At 59.4% G+C, this 20,181-nt stretch overlaps 1 protein-coding gene across 1 annotated transcript in view; it reads right to left on the bottom strand.

Moving 5' to 3' along the window:
• The window catches only part of rab20 (RAB20, member RAS oncogene family), a 28,604-nt gene extending 8,749 nt beyond the window's left edge, over window positions 1-19,855 (bottom strand). The window contains 2 exon segments of the mRNA XM_078207585.1: window positions 19,552-19,677; window positions 19,680-19,855. Coding sequence (XP_078063711.1) covers window positions 19,552-19,677; window positions 19,680-19,722 — 169 coding nt within the window. The 5' untranslated portion in view covers window positions 19,723-19,855.
• Window positions 19,856-20,181: the final 326 nt, after the last annotated feature.

The following is a 20,181-nucleotide window of genomic DNA, read 5'->3' as shown; positions in this document are numbered from 1 at the left end:
GCACTGACCCTCAGTGCGGCACTCCCTCAGCACCCGCCAGGAATATGGACTCTCAGGTGACTGGGAATTTTTGCTGAATCTTTTTGAAGTTCTGGTCAGGCCACAACTGGAGTATTGTGTCCAGTATCCGTCACTTTAATGAAGATGTGAGGATCCTTGAGAAATTTACCAGAATAGTCCAGTGATGGGGGGGGATTTTAACTTGAAGGACGGGTTGGAGGAGCCGGATTATTCCCCCTGGAGTGAAGCAGATTGAGGGAGAGATGGTCGAGGTATACACAATTATGACAGGTTTAGATAAGGTAGTCAAGGAAAGGCTGTTCCTATTGGCTGTTGATGGGGGTACAGAGATTGGAGTCTTTGGGTCAGAGATACAGGGTGATGTGAGGAAGAACTTCCTTCCACAGCGAGTGTTAATGACCTGAAACTCATCCCACACAAGGCTGGCTGGAGCAGAATTGGGAACACTTTCACATGAAGTTAGATGCAGACACAGAAATAAACTCGCAGCGTTACAGGAGAGAGAGCAGGGCATGGGACTGACTGGATTGCTCTCAAGAACCAGCACAGACTTCATGGGTTGAATGGCCTATTCGGCTGCTGGAATAACTGGTGCTCAATCCACAACCTTTGGACTGGGGAAGTTACCAAGCTCTCAGAGCAGGCACCCAAATGTTTTAAATAGAGTCAAATACCTCGTATCGAGATGGGAAATACAACTTCTCAGTGTTAGTGCTGACTTTCCCAGAAGCTACAAAATGTGCACCCTCAGCAAAACAGCTTCTTTGTATTGCGAGACTCGACTCTAACTTTAGATCATTCGAAGCCAGCTTGTTTCGCCCCCTTTGTGCGACTTGGCAGCAGCCAGTGTCCTCACCGTGCCCTCAGCTCTTTCAAACTTCCCGGTTGCTTTTGCAACTGCTCACATCGCCCCGGCCCCCCCGCTGCCCCGACCCAGGCCCCCCCCGCTGCCCCGACCCAGGCCCCCCCCGCTGCCCCGACCCAGGCCCCCCCGCCCCGACCCAGGCCCCCCCGCCCCGGCCCAGGCCCCCCCCGCTGCCCCGACCCAGGCCCCCCCCGCTGCCCCGACCCAGGCCCCCCCGCCCCGACCCAGCCCCCCGCCGCCCCAGCCCAGGCCCCCCCGCCGCCCCAGCCCAGGCCCCCCGCCGCCCCGACCCAGGCCCCCCGCCGCCTCCGCCCCGGCCCAGGCCCTGCCGCTGCCCCGACCCAGGCCCCCCCCGCTGCCCCGACCCAGGCCCCCCCGCCGCCCCGGCCCCGCCCCGGCCCAGGCCCTGCCGCTGCCCCGGCCCAGGTCCCCCCCGCCGCCCCGGCCCCGCCCCGGCCCAGGCCCTGCCGCTGCCCCGACCCAGGCCCCCCCGCCGCCCCGGCCCCGCCCCGGCCCAGGCCGCCAGCTCCTGCGCCTTTGTTCCCAAGAGCTGGGCATGAGTCCAACATTTTTCAGGAGGTTGGTTATGGACGAAGCGCCTCAGTGACCTTAAGGATCAGCTTTCAGTGCTCGACAAACATTGCTGCCATTAATCTCATCCAGATGGAAAACTGAAAAGTCTAAACAAAAAAAAACATTCAGGAGAGAGGCACGGGGGAGGGGGCGCGAGGCACGGGGGAGGGGGCGCGAGGCACGGGGGAGGGGGCGCGAGGCACGGGGGAGGGGGCGCGAGGCACGGGGGAGGGGGCGCGAGGCACGGGGGAGGGGGCGCGAGGCACGGGGGAGGGGGCGCGAGGCACGGGGGAGGGGGCGCGAGGCACGGGGGAGGGGGCGCGAGGCACGGGGGAGGGGGCGCGAGGCACGGGGGAGGGGGCGCGAGGCACGGGGGAGGGGGCGCGAGGCACGGGGGAGGGGGCGCGAGGCACGGGGGAGGGGGCGCGAGGCACGGGGGAGGGGGCGCGAGGCACGGGGGAGGGGGCGCGAGGCACGGGGGAGGGGGCGCGAGGCACGGGGGAGGGGGCGCGAGGCACGGGGGAGGGGGCGCGAGGCACGGGGGAGGGGGCGCGAGGCACGGGGGAGGGGGCGCGAGGCACGGGGGAGGGGGCGCGAGGCACGGGGGAGGGGGCGCGAGGCACGGGGGAGGGGGCGCGAGGCACGGGGGAGGGGGCGCGAGGCACGGGGGAGGGGGCGCGAGGCACGGGGGAGGGGGCGCGAGGCACGGGGGAGGGGGCGCGAGGCACGGGGGAGGGGGCGCGAGGCACGGGGGAGGGGGCGCGAGGCACGGGGGAGGGGGCGCGAGGCACGGGGGAGGGGGCGCGAGGCACGGGGGAGGGGGCGCGAGGCACGGGGAGGGGGCGCGAGGCACGGGGGAGGGGGCGCGAGGCACGGGGGAGGGGGCGCGAGGCACGGGGGAGGGGGCGCGAGGCACGGGGGAGGGGGCGCGAGGCACGGGGAGGGGGCGCGAGGCACGGGGGAGGGGGCCCGAGGCACGGGGGAGGGGGCGCGAGGCACGGGGGAGGGGGCGCGAGGCACGGGGGAGGGGGCGCGAGGCACGGGGGAGGGGGCGCGAGGCACGGGGGAGGGGGCGCGAGGCACGGGGGAGGGGGCGCGAGACAAGTTTTATTTAAAATAAACTTGCCAAGAAGTGAAAATGCCTTCAAAAGACTAAACTCTTGGAAACGCTTTCCAAAGATATTTAAAAGCAGAGAATGAGGGTAATTCAGCTGCCGGATTGGTCAGAAGGTGGGCTGGAGAAATGTCAAAAACAGCAGCATTTCCTTCAGTTTGTGCCCCCGGCGCTTCCCCCCACACCCCCGGCGCTTCCCCCCACACCCCCGGCGCTTCCCCCACACCCCCGGCGCTTCCCCCCACACCCCCGGCGCTGCCCCCCACACCCCCGGCGCTGCCCCCACACCCCCGGCGCTTCCCCCACACCCCCGGCGCTTCCCCCCACACCCCCGGCGCTTCCCCCCACACCCCCGGCGCTTCCCCCCACACCCCCGGCGCTTCCCACCACACCCCCGGCGCTTCCCCCCACACCCCCGGCGCTGCCCCCCACACCCCCGGCGCTTCCCCCCACACCCCCGGCGCTTCCCCCCACACCCCCGGCGCTTCCCCCCACACCCCGGCGCTTCCCCCCACACCCCCGGCGCTTCCCCCCACACCCCCGGCGCTTCCCCCCACACCCCCGGCGCTTCCCCCACACCCCCGGCGCTTCCCCCACACCCCCGGCGCTGTCCCCCACACCCCCGGCGCTGTCCCCCACACCCCGGCGCTTCCCCCCACACCCCCGGCGCTGTCCCCCACACCCCCGGCGCTTCCCCCCACACCCCCGGCGCTTCCCCCCACACCCCCGGCGCTGTCCCCCCACACCCCCGGCGCTTCCCCCCACGCCCCCGGCGCTTCCCCCCACGCCCCCGGCGCTTCCCCCCACCCCCGGCGCTTCCCCCCACGCCCCCGGCGCTTCCCCCCACGCCCCCGGCGCTTCCCCCACACCCCCGGCGCTTCCCCCCACACCCCCGGCGCTGTCCCCCACACCCCCGGCGCTGTCCCCCACACCCCCGGCGCTGCCACCCACACCCCCGGCGCTGCCACCCACACCCCGGCGCTGTCCCCCACACCCCCGGCGCTGCGCCCCACACCCCCGGCGCTGCCCCCACACCCCCGGCGCTTCCCCCCACACCCCCGGCGCTTCCCCCCACACCCCCGGCGCTTCCCCCCACACCCCCGGCGCTGCCACCCACACCCCCGGCGCTGCCACCCACACCCCGGCGCTGCCCCCCACACCCCCGGCGCTGCCACCCACACCCCCGGCGCTGCCACCCACACCCCCGGCGCTGCCCCCCACACCCCCGGCGCTGCCCCCCACACCCCCGGCGCTGCCACCCACACCCCGGCGCTGCCACCCACACCCCGGCGCTTCCCCCACACCCCCGGCGCTTCCCCCACACCCCCGGCGCTTCCCCCACACCCCCGGCGCTTCCCCCCACCCCCGGCGCTTCCCCCCACACCCCCGGCGCTGCGCCCCACACCCCCGGCGCTTCCCCCCACACCCCCGGCGCTTCCCCCCACACCCCCGGCGCTGCCACCCACACCCCCGGCGCTGCCCCCCACACCCCCGGCGCTGCCCCCCACACCCCCGGCGCTTCCCCCCACACCCCCGGCGCTTCCCCCCACACCCCCGACGCTGCCCCCCACACCCCCGACGCTTCCCCCCACACCCCGCGCTGCGCCCCACACCCCCGGCGCTTCCCCCCACACCCCCGGCGCTGCCCCCCACACCCCCGGCGCTGCGCCCCACACCCCCGGCGCTGCCCCCCACACCCCCGGCGCTGCCCCCCACACCCCCGGCGCTTCCCCCCACACCCCCGGCGCTGCCCCCACACCCCCGGCGCTGCGCCCCACACCCCCGGCGCTGCCCCCCACACCCCCGGCGCTTCCCCCCACACCCCCGGCGCTGCCCCCCACACCTCCGGCGCTTCCCCCACACCCCCGGCGCTGCCCCCCACACCCCCGGCGCTGCCACCCACACCCCCGGCGCTTCCCCCACACCCCCGGCGCTGCCCCCCACACCCCCGGCGCTGCCCCCACACCCCCGGCGCTTCCCCCACACCCCCCGGCGCTTCCCCCACACCCCCGGCGCTGCCCCCCACACCCCGGCGCTGCCCCCCACACCCCCGGCGCTGCCCCCCACACCCCCGGCGCTGCCACCCACCCCCGGCGCTGCCACCCACACCCATGGCGCTGCCCCCCACACCCCCGGCGCTGCCCCCCACACCCCCGGCGCTTCCCCCCACACCCCCGGCGCTGCCCCCCACACCCCCGGCGCTTCCCCCCACACCCCCGGCGCTGCCCCCCACACCCCCGGCGCTTCCCCCCACACCCCCGGCGCTTCCCCCCACACCCCCGGCGCTTCCCCCCACACTCCCGGCGCTTCCCCCACACCCCCGGCGCTGCGCCCCACACCCCCGGCGCTGCCCCCCACACCCCCGGCGCTGCCCCCCACACCCCCGGCGCTGCCCCCCACACCCCCGGCGCTTCCCCCCACACCCCCGGCGCTGCCCCCCACACCCCCCCGGCGCTGCCCCCACACCCCCGGCGCTGCCCCCCACACCCCCGGCGCTGCCCCCCACACCCCGGCGCTGCCACCCACACCCCCGGCGCTGCCCCCCACACCCCCGGCGCTGCCCCCCACACCCATGGCGCTGCCCCCCACACCCCCGGCGCTTCCCCCCACACCCCCGGCGCTGCCACCCACACCCCCGGCGCTGCCACCCACACCCCCGGCGCTGCCACCCACACCCCCGGCGCTGCCCCCCACACCCCCGGCGCTGCCCCCCACACCCCCGGCGCTGCCCCCCACACCCATGGCGCTGCCCCCCACACCCCCGGCGCTTCCCCCCACACCCCCGGCGCTGCCCCCCACACCCCCGGCGCTGCCCCCCACACCCCCGGCGCTGCCCCCCACACCCATGGCGCTGCCCCCCACACCCCCGGCGCTGCCCCCCACACCCCCGGCGCTGCCCCCCACACCCCCGGCGCTGCGCCCCACACCCCCGGCGCTGCCCCCCACACCCCCGGCGCTGCCCCCCACACCCCTGGCGCTGCGCCCCACACCCCTGGTTACAAAGCCCAGCCACTGACCCACACACACTTTTCAACAGATTTGTTCCCAATAGTTTTTCACGCCGCTGAAGATCTTTTCAATGTGATGATATTCTTGTCCTTGCATCAGGTTCCACTTTCCTCCCAAACCTGCAAAGTCCATTCGGCCCATCGAGCCTGTACTGGTTCTTTGGTAGAGCGCTCCAATTTATCCCACTCATACTCTGTGGCCTTTCAAATTTCTCCTTTACAACTATTTACCCAACTCCCTTCTGAAAGTTATGAGTGAATCTGCTTCCACTGTCCTTTCAGGGAGCGTCTTCCAGATCACAACAACTCACCGTGTAAAAAAAATAATTTCCTCCTCTGGTTCTTTTACCGATTCTCTTCAATCTCTATCCCTCTGCTTACCAAATCTCCTGCCACTAATTTACTCTATCCAAACCCTTTGTGATTTTGAACACCTCTATTAAACCTCCCCTTAACCTTCTCTGCTCCAAGAAGAACAATCCCAGCTTCTCCAATCTCTCCACATTCATTGGGATCACTCACCCTGGGAACATTCTGGTGAATCTTCTCCACACCCTCTCCAGGGTCTTGACATCCTTCACAAAGTGCAGTGCGCAGGGTCGGGCACAGCAGAGACCTGATCCATGGGTTAGAAAAGGCTCAGTAATCGATCTTGCCTTTCACTCTCTGCCTCTGATCTTAGATCCAGGGCCGTGCTTTTTAACATTGGCCCAGGAACACACAAAGCATCCAGTGTTGTGCAAACAAATTTATGTCCACAACAGTTCAAAGCTATTTTTGATCTTGTTTTAATATTTGTGTGGCTGGGGGAGCAGCTATCGTTCAGTGCCGAGGTGAAACAGGCAGTTCAACTGCTTCAGCTAAAACAGTGTGAACGGTTGTGATGCCACCGGGGATGGATCCAGGGCAGCGGATCAGTGTGTGGGTGATGGCCAGCGCGGGGGGGGGGGGGGGGGGGGGGGGAGACGGTCTCAACTGGACGGCCAGCACGGGGGCGGCGATGGTCTGAGCTGGATGGTCAGTGCGGGGAGTGATGGTCTAAGCTGGATGGTCAGTGCGGGGGGTGATGGTCTGAGCTGGGTGGTCAGTGCGGGGGGTGATGGTCTGAGCTGGGTGGTCAGTGCGGGGGGTGATGGTCTGAGCTGGGTGGTCAGTGCGGGGGGTGATGGTCTAAGCTGGACGGCCAGCACGGGGGCGGCGATGGTCTAAGCTGGATGGTCAGTGCGGGGGGTGATGGTCTGAGCTGGGTGGTCAGTGCGGGGGGTGATGGTCTGAGCTGGGTGGTCAGTGCGGGGGGTGATGGTCTGAGCTGGGTGGTCAGTTACAATTTGAGCTGCTCCTCATGTGGGACAAGAATCCACATCTTCCCCGGCCTGTCCTCAAGTATTAATGGTTGTCCGGAGTTTGAGGAAGGTTGGAAGCTGGGAGCTCCTCCCGGGTCAGTGACCAGGCTGCGGTTGGTGATGGTTGCAGTCAGCGAGTGTGGGTGGGTGTGTGTATGGGTGGGTGCGTGCGCGTGCACACACGTGTGTGCATGTGCATGGTTGCAGTTGGTGTGCTCCAGTCTGTTGGGAGTGTGTTCCAGTTGGGACTGTGGGATTTTAGGCGGGTGTTTGAGGTTGTGTGTCAGTGGGTTATAAATCAGTTCCTACTCCCCATGTGTGTAAAGCACTAGCTCAGAATCAAGCACAATACTTAATCTCCAGCTACAACAGGGAAGAGGCTTCACCACGAACCCAGATCCAAACAGAAATGTTAGTGTGACCAGCCTTTAGCTTAAAATGAAAGCTGGACTGTATTACTGCGTTAGAGTTAGAGAATTAAACCAAACTTGACAAAATACTGATCAAAGTTTAGGATCACAATCTGAACTGAAAAACTAGAAGCGTGAAGGACTTGATTAATAGAAACACAGAAGAAACATAGAAAAACTACAGCACAAAACAGGCCCTTTGGTCCCACAAGTTGTGCCGAACATATCCCTACCTTCGAGGCCTACCTATAACCCTCCACCCTATTAAGTCCCATGTACTCATCCAGGAGTCTCTTAAAAGATCCTATTGAGTTTGCCTCCACCACCACTGACGGCAGCCGATTCCACTCGCCCACCACCCTCTGTGTGAAAAGCTTCCCCCTAACATTTCCCCTGTACCTACACCCCAGCACCTTAAACCTGTGTCCTCTCGTAACAGCCATTTCCATCCTGGGAAAAAGCCTCTGAGAGTCCACCCGATCTATGCCTCTCAACATCTTATATACCTCTATTAGGTCTCCTCTCATTCTACGTCTCTCCAAGGAGAAAAGACCGAGCTCCCTCAGCCTATCCTCATAAGGCATGCCACTCAATCCAGACAACATCCTTGTAAATCTCCTCTGCACCCTTTCAATCTTTTCCACATCCTTCCTGTAATGAGGCGACCAGAACTGAGCACAGTACTCCAAGTGGGGTCTGACGAGGGTCTTATATAGCTGCATCATTATCCCCGGACTCCTGAACTCAATCCCTCGATTGATAAAGGCCAGCACACCATACGCCTTCCTAACCACCTCCTCCACCTGCGGGGCCGATTTTAGAGTCCTATGGACCCAGACCCCAAGGTCCTTCTGATCCTCTACAGTACTAATAGTCTTTCCCTTTATATTGTACTCCTTCATCCCATTTGACCTGCCAAAATGGACCACTAAGCATTTATCTGGGTTGAAGTCCATCTGCCACTTCTCCGCCCAGTCTTACATCCTATCTATGTCCCTCTGTAACTTCTGACATCCCTCCAGACTATCCACAACCCCACCAACCTTCGTGTCATCGGCAAACTTACCAACCCATCCCTCCACTTCCTCATTCAGGTCATTTGTGAAAATGACAAACAGCAAGGGTCCCAGAACAGATCCCTGGGGCACACCACTGGTGACCGACCTCCAATTAGAAAAAGACCCATCTACACACACTCTCTGCCTCCTTTGGGCAAACCAGTTCTGGATCCACAGGGCAGCAGCACCTTGGATCCCATGCCCTCTCACTTTTTCTAGAAGCCTTGCATGGATACATATGCATTCTATACATATGGATGATATTGGAATAGTGTAGATTAGAGGGGCTTTAGATGGTACCACTGGTTGGCGCAACATCGAGGGCCGAAGGGCCTGTACTGCGCTGTAATGTTCTATGTGGGACCTGAAGATAGCCCTGAACAAAAGCAGCATAGAATCAGGTGGAGGTCCTTAAGCCTGTCCTGCTATTTAATTACACCACAGCTAATTTGTACGGTGCGTCACAATGGTTAGCACTGCTGCCTCACAGTGCCAGGGATCAGAGTTTGATTCCCGGCTTGGGTCACCGTCTGTGTGGAGTTTGCACATTCTCCCCGTGTCTGTGTGGGTTTCCTCCCACAGTCCAAAGATGTGCAGGTTAGATTGGCCATGCTAAATTGCCCCTTAGTGTCCCAAGATCACATACCAACAGACTCGAGAACAGCTTCTTCCTTGTTCCATCAGACCTTTGAATAGTCTTGCCTCGTATTAAGTTGATCTTTCTCTACACCCTAGCTATGACTGTAACACTACATTCTGCATTCTCTCATTTTCTTCTCTATGAACGGTATGTTTTGTCTGTATAGCGCACAAGAAACAATACTTTTCACTGTATGTTAACACACTTGACAATAATGAATCAAATCAGAAAAGGTGTGTAGGTTAGAATAATTAGCCATGGTAAATGTGTGGGTTGTGGGAATAGGCAGGGAAGAGCACCTGGGTAAGACACAGAGTTGGTGCAGATTTGATTGGCCGAATGGCCTCTTCCGCGCTGTAGGGATTCTATGATTCTACCTGAACTCCACCTTGGTTCAGTAACTCTGAAACCCCTCACCCGAAAGAACTCTATCAATCTCAGTTTGGGAATTCCAGATTTCCATTCCCCGTGTGAGGGAGTGCTTCCTCTCATCACCCTCTCAACAGCCTGTCTCCAATAGAATCATAAAAACCCTACAGTGCAAAGAGAGGCCTTTCGGCCCATCGAGTCTGCACTAACAACAATCCCACCGAGGCCCTATTCCCACTAATCCCTCTAACCTACGCATCCCGGGACACTAAGGGGCGATTCAGCTTGGCCAATCAACCTACGTCCAGTTCTGCCCCCTTGTTTTAGACTCCCTTCCCCCCCACCCCCGCCCGACCTCTCAACTTGATCACCCCTCAATCTTCTAAACCCAAAGGGATATAAACACAATCAGTGCAACTGGTGGCAGTAATTTAACTGTTTCTGCCCCAGAATCAGTCTGGTGAATCTGAGCTGCGTTCTTTCTGCTGAGCCAAGGGGCCCAGTTACTCCTAAGTTTTATTTAATGGGAACATAACTTCCACCGTTCTGTACTCCAGCAGCAATTGAGCTAAAGGCTAACATTCCATGAATCTGTTTCACGGTGGTTTGGTACATGTCCACTCGCTTTCAGTGATTGCTGTACTTGGACCCTGAACACACTCTGTTCCCCCACAGTTCCACAGCTTCCCATCAGTCAGAAAAGCAGCTTTCACCTTTGTGGCAAATGTCAAACTGGGAAGCTAATTAAATATTGCAGGATCAGACTATCGTGGTCAGAACCTTATAAAGATACTGAAACAAACTCCTGATAGATCAAACTAAATTGGCCCCATCGGTCTTGTGATCCTTCATGGCTGGAGGGAAGAGAGAGCGAGCGAGCTTTAAAACAAGATACGAGACAGCACAACCTCACTTTAGCCGGGAACATTGCACAACCCACTCTCTATTCATGACTCAGAATAAAACCTGACATGTGTTACACAACCCTGGAACTAACGGAGAGATTGCACAAAATTTGCATTGTTGCAAGTTGAAACTGGACTGGTATTTTAACAATATTGTACTTCACAGACTCAAGATGAGAATGAACTGAAACTTATTAGTACAGCTTCTCAGGTTAATCCTGCCAACGTCCTACACAACCCCCATTGTTATAATAATCCACTCTGCATTTAGCAACAATGCAGTGGGAATTTACTTGAAACTTACCCAAGTATAGCCCACGAGAAACTTTTCTGCCATCTGGTTTTTACAACACAAAACAGGCCATTCGGCCCGACATGGGATACTCGCCCCCCCCATTCCCTCTTCACCTCATCCCATCAGCAGCTCCTTCAGCTTGTGAAAGTGTACTGAATGGGACTAGTCGTCACTGGGCAATAACCAGAATGTGGGTCTCTTTCCCACCGCAGCATCAAACCTGGCCAATGCTCACATTCCCAACAAGGAAAGTGTCAACTTTGTACAAAAAGGAAAATGAAGAGAAGAACCTGCATTTCTGTAGCACCTTGCACCTCCTCAAGGCATCCTGAAGGGCTTCACAACCAATCAGCTGCTTCTGAAGTGCAGTTACTTATTTCAGCAAATACAGCCAATTTGTGCACAGCAAGATCCCAGAAACAGCAGTTGTACGAGATCATTAGCCTAGATTACGGGTTGCTCAGGTCGACACTAACTACTTTCTCTTGTTTGAGGGCGGGGGGGGGGAGGAAAGAGACGGGGACAGAGATTCCAGAACAATGGGGCAGAATCTTACAATTGGAGCTAGACTGTTCAGGGATGATGTCAGGGAGCATTTCCTCACACAGAGGGGGAATGGAAACCTGGAACTCTCTCCAGATAATAAAGCGGATGAGGGGTCAATTCGTCAACCAGGCCAAAGTCAACTCTGAATGGGTGAGGATATTTTGGGATAAGGAGTAAAGGTGGGTCACTGGGGGGTCCGGTCTGACTCAGACACAATTGAATAGAATAGTGTAATGGGCTCAAGGGGTTGAATGGCCTCCCCCATTAGTTCAAGACGATGGAGTGGGATTTAGCCCAGGACTTACTCAACTACAGCTGATCAGTGTACATGGAAAAAACTCAAGACTAATGAAGCAACTTGCACAGAGAGCAAGCCCAGCCAACCAAAATCCACATCCCGACTCACTCTGCATCCCGATTCACAGACACATTGCCACCACCCAGCACCACCTCTGCATCTGAGTTCCTCCCCCCATTCCCCGGAATACCCCCCACCAATCCTTTCTCACAACAGTTATCTTTCTTGCTAGCTTGCAGGAGTTTCAAATGAAACCGAAATATGGAAGATTCCAGCTGTGTGCAGATGTTTCCTCTTGCCGGAGGTACTCATCGTACAAAATGTTATTGGACAGACGGGATAAGGGCCATTTAGAATGTTTCCCAACTACGTACAATTCCTAAGGGCAGCAGCACGGTAGCACAGTGCTTTGCACTGCTGCCTCTCAGCGCCAGGGACCCGGGTTCAATTCCTGGCTTGGGTCACTGTCTGTGTGGAGTTTGCACATTCTCCCCGTGTCTGCGTGGGTTTCCTCCGGGTGCTCCGTTTCCACCCACACTCCAAAGATGTGCAGATTAGGTAGATTTACCATGCTAGATTGTCCTTTACTGTCCAAAAATGCGTAGATTAGGGGAATTAGTGGGATAAATATGTGGGGTTACCAGGATAGAGCCTGGGTAAGATGCTTTGTTGGAGAGTCAGTGCAGACTGGATGGGCTGAATGGCCTCTATGATCTATGAATACATTGTGAGGCGGCAGATTGGCTGCAGAGCTTTTGGTATTACGTATCTTAACAAAATCAGACATGAATTGAGCAAGGTGTATTTAGCAACACAGCTGCTGTAATCCCTGTCAGAGTTGAAACCATTTCTGAGGATTCTTAAATAGCTGTCTCAGTAACGCCCCACCCACCCCCACCAGTCTGATGACCAGTTACAACTGTTCAATCAAACATGACTCTCCCTGTGTTATCTGGCAGTAGAGAGAGGAGTCATCGCAAACTGGAGGCGAAAGATGAGACCTGAGAACTGGCAGGAAAGATCAACTAACTAACTAACTAACTAGCTAGCTAACTAACTAGCTAACTAACTAGCTAACTAACTAGCTAACTAACTAATGGTCAATCAGCCTGAGTCACCTCCCCAAAAAAGAGATGGACGTGATCGAGGTCTTTCAGATTATGGAGGAGTTTGGCAGGACGGACATAGAGAAGGGCCGGAATTCTCATGTCTCGGACGCCCCGCGCCGCTGCCAGCGAGAATGGAGAGTTTAGCGCTCAGCCAAATCTCCATTCACAGCAGTGGGACCGGAGAATCCGAGCCGCGGGCAAGGTCGGAGGATCCCAGCCAAGCTGTGTCCATCGGTGGGGAAGTCCAAAACTAGCATAGAGTCATGGAGGTTTACAGCATGGAAACAGGCCCTTCGGCCCAACTTGTCCATGCTGCCCTATTTTTAAACTCCTAAGCTAGTCCCAGTTGGCTGCGTTTGGCCCATATCCCTTTATAACCATCTTACCCATATAACTGTAGCAGACATAAATTAAATAGTATACTCATAAATTCATGAAAGAACTTGGAAGAAAAGTCTTCATCCAACGAGGGATGAGAAAGTGGAACTTGCTGCATGAGGGGGAATAGCACAGATCCAGATCCATGGAAGGAGAAAGAAATAGGAAGTTCTGCTGATAGGGCGAGATGGGGTAGGTGGGAAAAGGCTCACGTGGAGCATATAGGTGATGGGCCAAATGGCCTGTTGCTGTACAGGACATTCCACCTCACTCGATGATGATCGGCTGTGCTGCTCTCTGCTGGGTCAGTGTCTTAAATGGGCAGAGCAGCTAATTGAGATCAATAGTTTGCTCTATTTAAATATTTTCAAGTCAGCATCTTAATGATTTCTGAGAGTTGGAGACTTGAGGTTATCACAATGGCCTTAGATTTGGAATCACGGAGTGAGTGTTGGGTCCATAATTCCACAGTCGGATAAAGGAGATTGTTGTTTGTGAACAATGTAAATGTCTTTAACATTGGAAACAATTCCAAGGAGCTTCCCAACAGCGGTCAGCGACACAGGGAGACATTGTCAAATAGGGAGGTGTTAACAAGAGTATCTTAGAGAACAGTGAGGTTTAGGGAGCGAGTTGCAGAGTTTAGGGCCCAGGTAGCTGAACAGAGGGGCTGGAGTTCTCCAGCCATTCATGTTGTGGAATCCTCCAGTCCCACTGACAGCGCACCCGCTGCTGTGGCATTCCCAGCGACATGGGGGGAAAAATCAATGGGAAATACCATTGACAGCAGCAGGACCAGAAAATCCCGCCGGCAGCAAATGGTCCACCAACTCCCGCCCGAGAAACATGGAGCTGGGAGGCCAGAGAATCCCATCCAATAGACACTACGGAGTAATTAAAATCAGGATAATCGAGAAGTGGGAACTGGAAAAATCATGGATATCCCAGAAGGCTGTGGTCTGACGAAGGAGCAGCGCTCCGAAAGCTTATGGTATTTGCTACCAAATAAACCTGTTGGACTTTAACCTGGTGTTGTGAGACTTCTTACTGTGTTCACCCCAGTCCAACGCCGGCATCTCCACATCAGGGCTAGAGGAGGTTACAGAGCTAGGGAGGGGTGTCGGGGCTAGAGGAGGTTACAGTGATAGGGAGAGATGTAGGGGCTCGAGGAGGTTACAGAGATGGGGAGAGATGCAGGGGCTAGAGGAGGTTACAGAGCTAGGGAGGGGTGTCGGGGCTAGAGGAGGTTACAGTAATAGGGAGAGATGTAGGGGCTGGAGGAGGTTACAGTGATAGGGAGAGATGTAGGGGCTGGAGCAGGTTACAGAGATGGGGAGGGTTGTAGATGGTTACAGTGATAGGGAGAGATGTAGGGGCTGGAGGAGGTTACAGAGATGGGGAGGGTTGTAGGTGGTTACAGAGATAGGGAGGGGTGTAGGGGCTGGAAAAGGTTACTGGGATGGGGAGGGGATTTGAAAACAAGGATGAGAATTTTTTAAATCACAAGACAATGGGTGAGAAGGATAGAATTAGGTTGAAAATTTCTGATTTAAAAAACTCCTTTCCGATCAAGGTCAGACAAAAGGACAAAAAGTCAAATGTTTTTTGAAAGGCGGCGTAAGGCACAGGGAGAGACACAGAGCACACACACACACACACACCACACCTCAGTGAGCTGGGTCAAGCAAATATTCACAGCAGTTTGCGCAGTTGGAGGTCACAGAGAAAGAGTAAACAACCAACTCTTCAACAATCTAAACTAAAACGCACCTTAGATCAGCGCACCTTCAGAGTACAAAGCACAAAGGACACGATACAACTCTCCATTAACTGACAGACAGGCTGGGGGAGACAAACAGTGACGAGTGCTGATCTACACCGGCTCCCAGTCAAACAACATCCTGATTTTAAAATTTTCATCGGGATTTGCAAACCCCCTCAGGCTGGAACTTTGTCCCTCTCTATCTCTGCAACTTGCTCCTGCTCCACAACTCTCCGAAATCTCTGTGTTTCTCTAATTCTGGCATCTGGGGCTCCCCGGATTTTAAACGCTCCAGGTCGTGCCTTCAACTGCCTGGGCCCCAAGCTCAGGGATTTACTACCGAAACCTCTCACTGTCTCAGCTCTTCTCCTTGAAGACACGCCTTGGAAACGACCGCTTTGACCAAGCTTCTGGTCACCTGGATGAATATCTCCTTACGAGGGGCATCAGTGTTGGATTCTGTTTGAGAAGCAGCCGGGATGTTTCATTATGTTACAGGCAGTATAAATATAGAAGCTCTGGTTGATAGGGTGTGGTTCCCCTCAAGCTCACTGCAATGTGTCACAAACCCCGTTTCACCCAGTGGCTGGTTTCACATGCAGATTTGTTATGATCAAAAAGGATGGATTTTTAGATCCTAAGGGAACAGGGGGATATTGGGATAGTGACAGTGCGGCACCCCCTCAATACTGACCCTTTGACAGTGCGGCACTCCCTCAATACTGACCCTCTGACAGTGCGGCGCCCCCTCAATACTGACCCTCTGACAGTGCGGCACTCCCTCAATACTGACCCTCTGACAGTGCGGCGCCCCCTCAATACTGACCCTCTGACAGTGCGGCACTCCCTCAGTACTGACCCTCTGACAGTGCGGCACTCCCTCAGTACTGACCCTCTGACAGTGCGGCACTCCCTCAGTGCTGACCCTCTGACAGTGCGGCGCCCCCTCAATACTGACCCTCTGACAGTGCGGCACTCCCTCAGTGCTGACCCTCTGACAGTGCGGCGCCCCCTCAATACTGACCCTCTGACAGTGCGGCACTCCCTCAGTGCTGACCCTCTGACAGTGCGGCGCCCCCTCAATACTGACCCTCTGACAGTGCGGCACTCCCTCAGTATTACACAAGCAGTTATCCTGGATTACAGGACGATGTTCTGTCGGCATATTTGAACTCTCAAACTTCTGACTCAAAGATCAAATCAAGTTGAATCATCCAGGATCTGACTACTCAGAGTTCAGAGAAACAGCAACTAACTGTTGCAAGATCCCTCCAAGAAAATCAAACCAGCACCCACGTACTTCATTTAACGGCCCTTTTTAAAGAAGGAAGTGTCCACTGGTCACTCTCCCGGGACCCCGGCAGTGCCGACTGGTCACTCTCCCGGGACCCCGGCAGTGCCGACTGGTCACTCTCCCGGGACCCCGGCAGTGCCGACTGGTCACTCTCCTGGGACCCCGGCAGTGCCGACTGGTCACTCTCCCGGGACCCCGGCAGTGCCGACTTGTCACTCTCCCGGGACCCCGGCAGTGCCGACTGGCCACTCTCCCGGGACCCCGGCAGTGCCGACTGGTCACTCTCCCGGGACCCCGGCAGTGCCGACTGGCCACTCTCCCGGGACCCCGGCAGTGCCGACTGGTCACTCTCCCGGGACCCCGGCAGTGCCGACTGGTCACTCTCCCGGGACCCCGGCAGTGCCGACTGGTCACTCTCCCGGGACCCCGGCAGTGCCGACTGGTCACTCTCCCTCTCCCGGGACCCCGGCAGTGCCGACTTGTCACTCTCCCGGGACCCCGGCAGTGCCGACTGGCCACTCTCCCGGGACCCCGGCAGTGCCGACTGGTCACTCTCCCGGGACCCCGGCAGTGCCGACTGTACCATCAGATGATTTGTTGCACCCTCACAGGGTGTTGGTTTAGCATCTTATCCTCAAGAGATCATCAACAGTGTGGCACTCCATCCGTACTCCCTCGGAGTGTATCTACATAGATTACAGACAGATCCCCAAGTGGGGACAAAAGCCACAACCCACTGACTGGAGAGAGTGAGAGAACTATTCACTGGACAAGTTAAGTTTATTTATTAGTCACAAGGCTTACATTAACACTGCAATGAAGTTACTGTGAAATTCCCCTAGACGCCACACTACAGCACCTGTTCAGTTAAATGCACCTAACTAGCACGGTTTTCAGACTGTGGGAGAAAACCGGAGCACCCGGAGGAAACCCACGCAGACACGGGGAGAACGTGCAAACTCCGCACAGACAGTGACCCAAGCTGGGAATCAAACCCGGGTCCCTGGTGCCAGACTCAGAAGAAACTTACATTTGACATCACACCGGTTCAATATTGACCAACTAACTCAAACAGGAGTCCTTCATGATTCCTTTCCACAGTGAACTCAAAGAATAGCACTCTCTTCTGTTCCAGCATAATCCAGGACCCCACGCACCCGGACATTCTCTCTTCCACCTTCGTCCATCGGGGAAGAGAGACAAAAGTCTGAGGTCATGTAACAACAGACTCAAGAACAGCTTCTTCCCTGCTGCCATCAGACTTTTGAATGGACCTACCTCGCATTAAGCTGATCTTTCTCTACACCCTTGCTTTGACTGTAACACTACATTCTGCACTCTCTCCTTTCCTTCTCTACATATGTGATGTGGAGATGTCGGCGTTGGACTGGGGTAAACACAGTAAAAAGTCTCACAACACCAGGTTAAAGTCCAACAGGTTTATTTGGTAACACAAGCTTTCGGTGCTTGCTCCTTCATCGGGTGAATGGGCTCACCTGATGAAGGGGCAGCGCTCTGAAAGCTCATGCTACAGTATGCTTTGTATAGCGCACAAGAAACAATTATTTTCACTGTATACTAATATATATGACAATAATAAATCAAATCAGTTGCCCCCAGTAAAGGGGGGCAGTTTTGCCCTCAGTAGTAGTAGTTTGGGCTTTTACCCCCACTGGGGTAGAGTTTGGAAACTGACCTGTTGTGTCCCAAATGGGCGCACTGTGCTGCCCTCCCCACCCTGTTTCAGGATGGGGTTGGGGTTGAGGTGGGGGGTAAGGGTATGAGTTGGGGGGTTTACCCCAGTGTGGTATTAGCGTGAGGGTATGGTGTTGGGATTTACCCCAGGGGGTATCAGGGTGGGGGAATTACCCTCAGGGGCTGGGACTCAGGCACTGACCTACAGTGTTCCAGATGGATACACTGTGCTAAGGGGTTCCCCCCCAGGGGGGGGGTCTCAGGGTAGGGTGGGGGGGGGGGGGGAGATATCCCTCCCAGGGGAGGGGGTCTCAGGGTGGGAGGGGTGGTTTCTCCCCCAGGGGGGGGTTCTCAGGGTGGGAGGAGGGGATCGCACCCGGGGGGGGGGGGGGGGTCTCGGGGTGGGGGGGGGTCTCAAGGTGGGGGGGGGGTCTCAGGGTGGGTGGGTGGGTGGGGGGGGTCTCAGGGTGGGTGGGTGGGTGGGGGGGGTCTCAGGGTGGGTGGGGGGGGTCTCAGGCTGGGTGGGGGGGGGGTCTCAGGGTGGGTGGGGGGTCTCAGGTGGGTGGGGGGGTGGGTGGGGGGGTCTCAGAGTGGGTGGGGGGGGGGAGATATCCCTCCCAGGGGAGGGGGTCTCAGGGTGGGAGGGGTGGTTTCTCCCCCAGGGGGGATTCTCAGGGTGGGAGGAGGGGATCGCACCCGGGGGGGGAGGGTTCTCCCCAGGGGGGGGGGGGGGGGGGGAGTCTCGGGGGGGGGGGGGGGGGGGGAGTCTCGGGGGGGGGGGAGTCTCGGGGGGGGGGGGGGGGAGTCTCGGGGGGGGGGGGGAGTCTCGGGGGGGGGGGGAGTCTCGGGGGGGGGGGGGGGGGGAGTCTCGGGGGGGGGGGTCTCGGGGGGGGGGAGTCTCGGGGGGGGGGAGTCTCGGGGGGGGGGGTCTCAGGGTGGGGGGGGGTGTTTCTCCCCGGGGGGGGGTCTCAGGGTGGGTGGGTGGGTGGGGGTGGGGTCTCAGGTGGGTGGGTGGGGGGGGGGTCTCAGGGTGGGTGGGGGGGGGGGGGTCTCAGGGAGGGTGGGTGGGGGGGGGTCTCAGGGAGGGTGGGTGGGTGGGGGGGGGTCTCAGGGAGGGTGGGTGGGGGGGGGGTCTCAGGGAGGGTGGGTGGGGGGGGTCTCAGGGAGGGTGGGGGGGGGTCTCAGGGAGGGTGGGTGGGGGGGGGGTCTCAGGGAGGGTGGGTGGGGGGGGGGTCTCAGGGAGGGTGGGTGGGGGGGGGTCTCAGGGAGGGTGGGTGGGGGGGGGTCTCAGGGAGGGTGGGTGGGGGGGGGTCTCAGGGAGGGTGGGTGGGGGGGGGTCTCAGGGAGGGTGGGTGGGGGGGTTCTCAGGGTGGGTGGGTGGGGGGGTTCTCAGGGTGGGTGGGTGGGTGGGGGGGTCTCAGGGTGGGTGGGGGGTTTCCCCGACAGGGGGGGTTCTCAGGGTGGGAGGAGGGGATCGGACCCGGGGGGGGGGGTGTCTCAGGGTGGGGGGGGTTTCTCCCCCGGGGTGGGGGGGGGGAGTCTCTGGGTGGGGGGGGTCTCAGGGTGGGGGGGGGGGGTTTCTCCCCGGGGTGGGGGGGTCTCTGGGTGGGGGGGGGGTCTCAGGGTGGGGGGGTTTCTCCCCCGGGGGGGGGGGGTCTCAGGGTGGGTGGGGGGTTATGGTGGGGGGGTATGGCGAGGGGGGGGGGGGTATGGCGAGGGGGGGGGGTATGGCGAGGGGGGGGGGGGGTATGGCGAGGGGGGGGTATGGCGAGGGGGGGTATGGCGAGGGGGGGGGTATGGCGAGGGGGGGGGGGTATGGCGGGGGGGTATGGCGGGGGGGGGGGGGGGGGTAAGGCTCTGGCACTGACCTGCAGTGTCCCAGATGGACACACTGTGCTGTCCCCACTGTTTGAGGAAGAAGGCTCCGCCGACAGTGCTGGCTGTGCCCTGGAAGCGGCGCTCGGTGTAGCGGTGCAGGAGGGAGCTCTTCCCACATTCATATCGCCCAGAATCACAACCTTCACATCGGGCTTCATCATCCTGCCCGCCCGGGGAGCCGCGACCCCTGGGCTCCGGCTGGGATCTCTCCGGGATCTCCTGGGCTCCGGCTGGGATCTCTCCGGGATCTCCTGGGCTCCGGCTGGGATCTCTCCGGGATCTCCTGGGCTCCGGCTGGGATCTGTCCGGGATCTCCTGGGCTCCGGCTGGGATCTCTCCGGGATCTCCTGGGCTCTGGCTGGGATCTCTCTGCCTCTCCGCGCACTGTCGCTAAAACTTTCCTTGTGATCCAAACGGAAACAGGCGGAGATTCCGCCCAGCGCCCCGCCCGCCCGCCTGCCTCCAGCACTGCTCCGCCCGGACAGACACCCGGAGAGAGAGAGGGACAGAAAGGGTAAAGACAGGGACACCCACCCACCCCCAGACTAGCTGCTGTCCTCAGTGTTTTCAGACTCGGGGTTTTTTGACTCTAAAAAGTTTCCTGACAAAGTTTTGAACTT

Source organism: Mustelus asterias, unplaced genomic scaffold, assembly GCF_964213995.1.
Source record: "Mustelus asterias unplaced genomic scaffold, sMusAst1.hap1.1 HAP1_SCAFFOLD_2478, whole genome shotgun sequence".
NCBI classification, from domain to species: domain Eukaryota; kingdom Metazoa; phylum Chordata; class Chondrichthyes; order Carcharhiniformes; family Triakidae; genus Mustelus; species Mustelus asterias.
The sequence above is the reverse complement of the archived record's forward strand: the minus strand, read 5'-3'. Positions and strand labels throughout refer to the sequence as shown.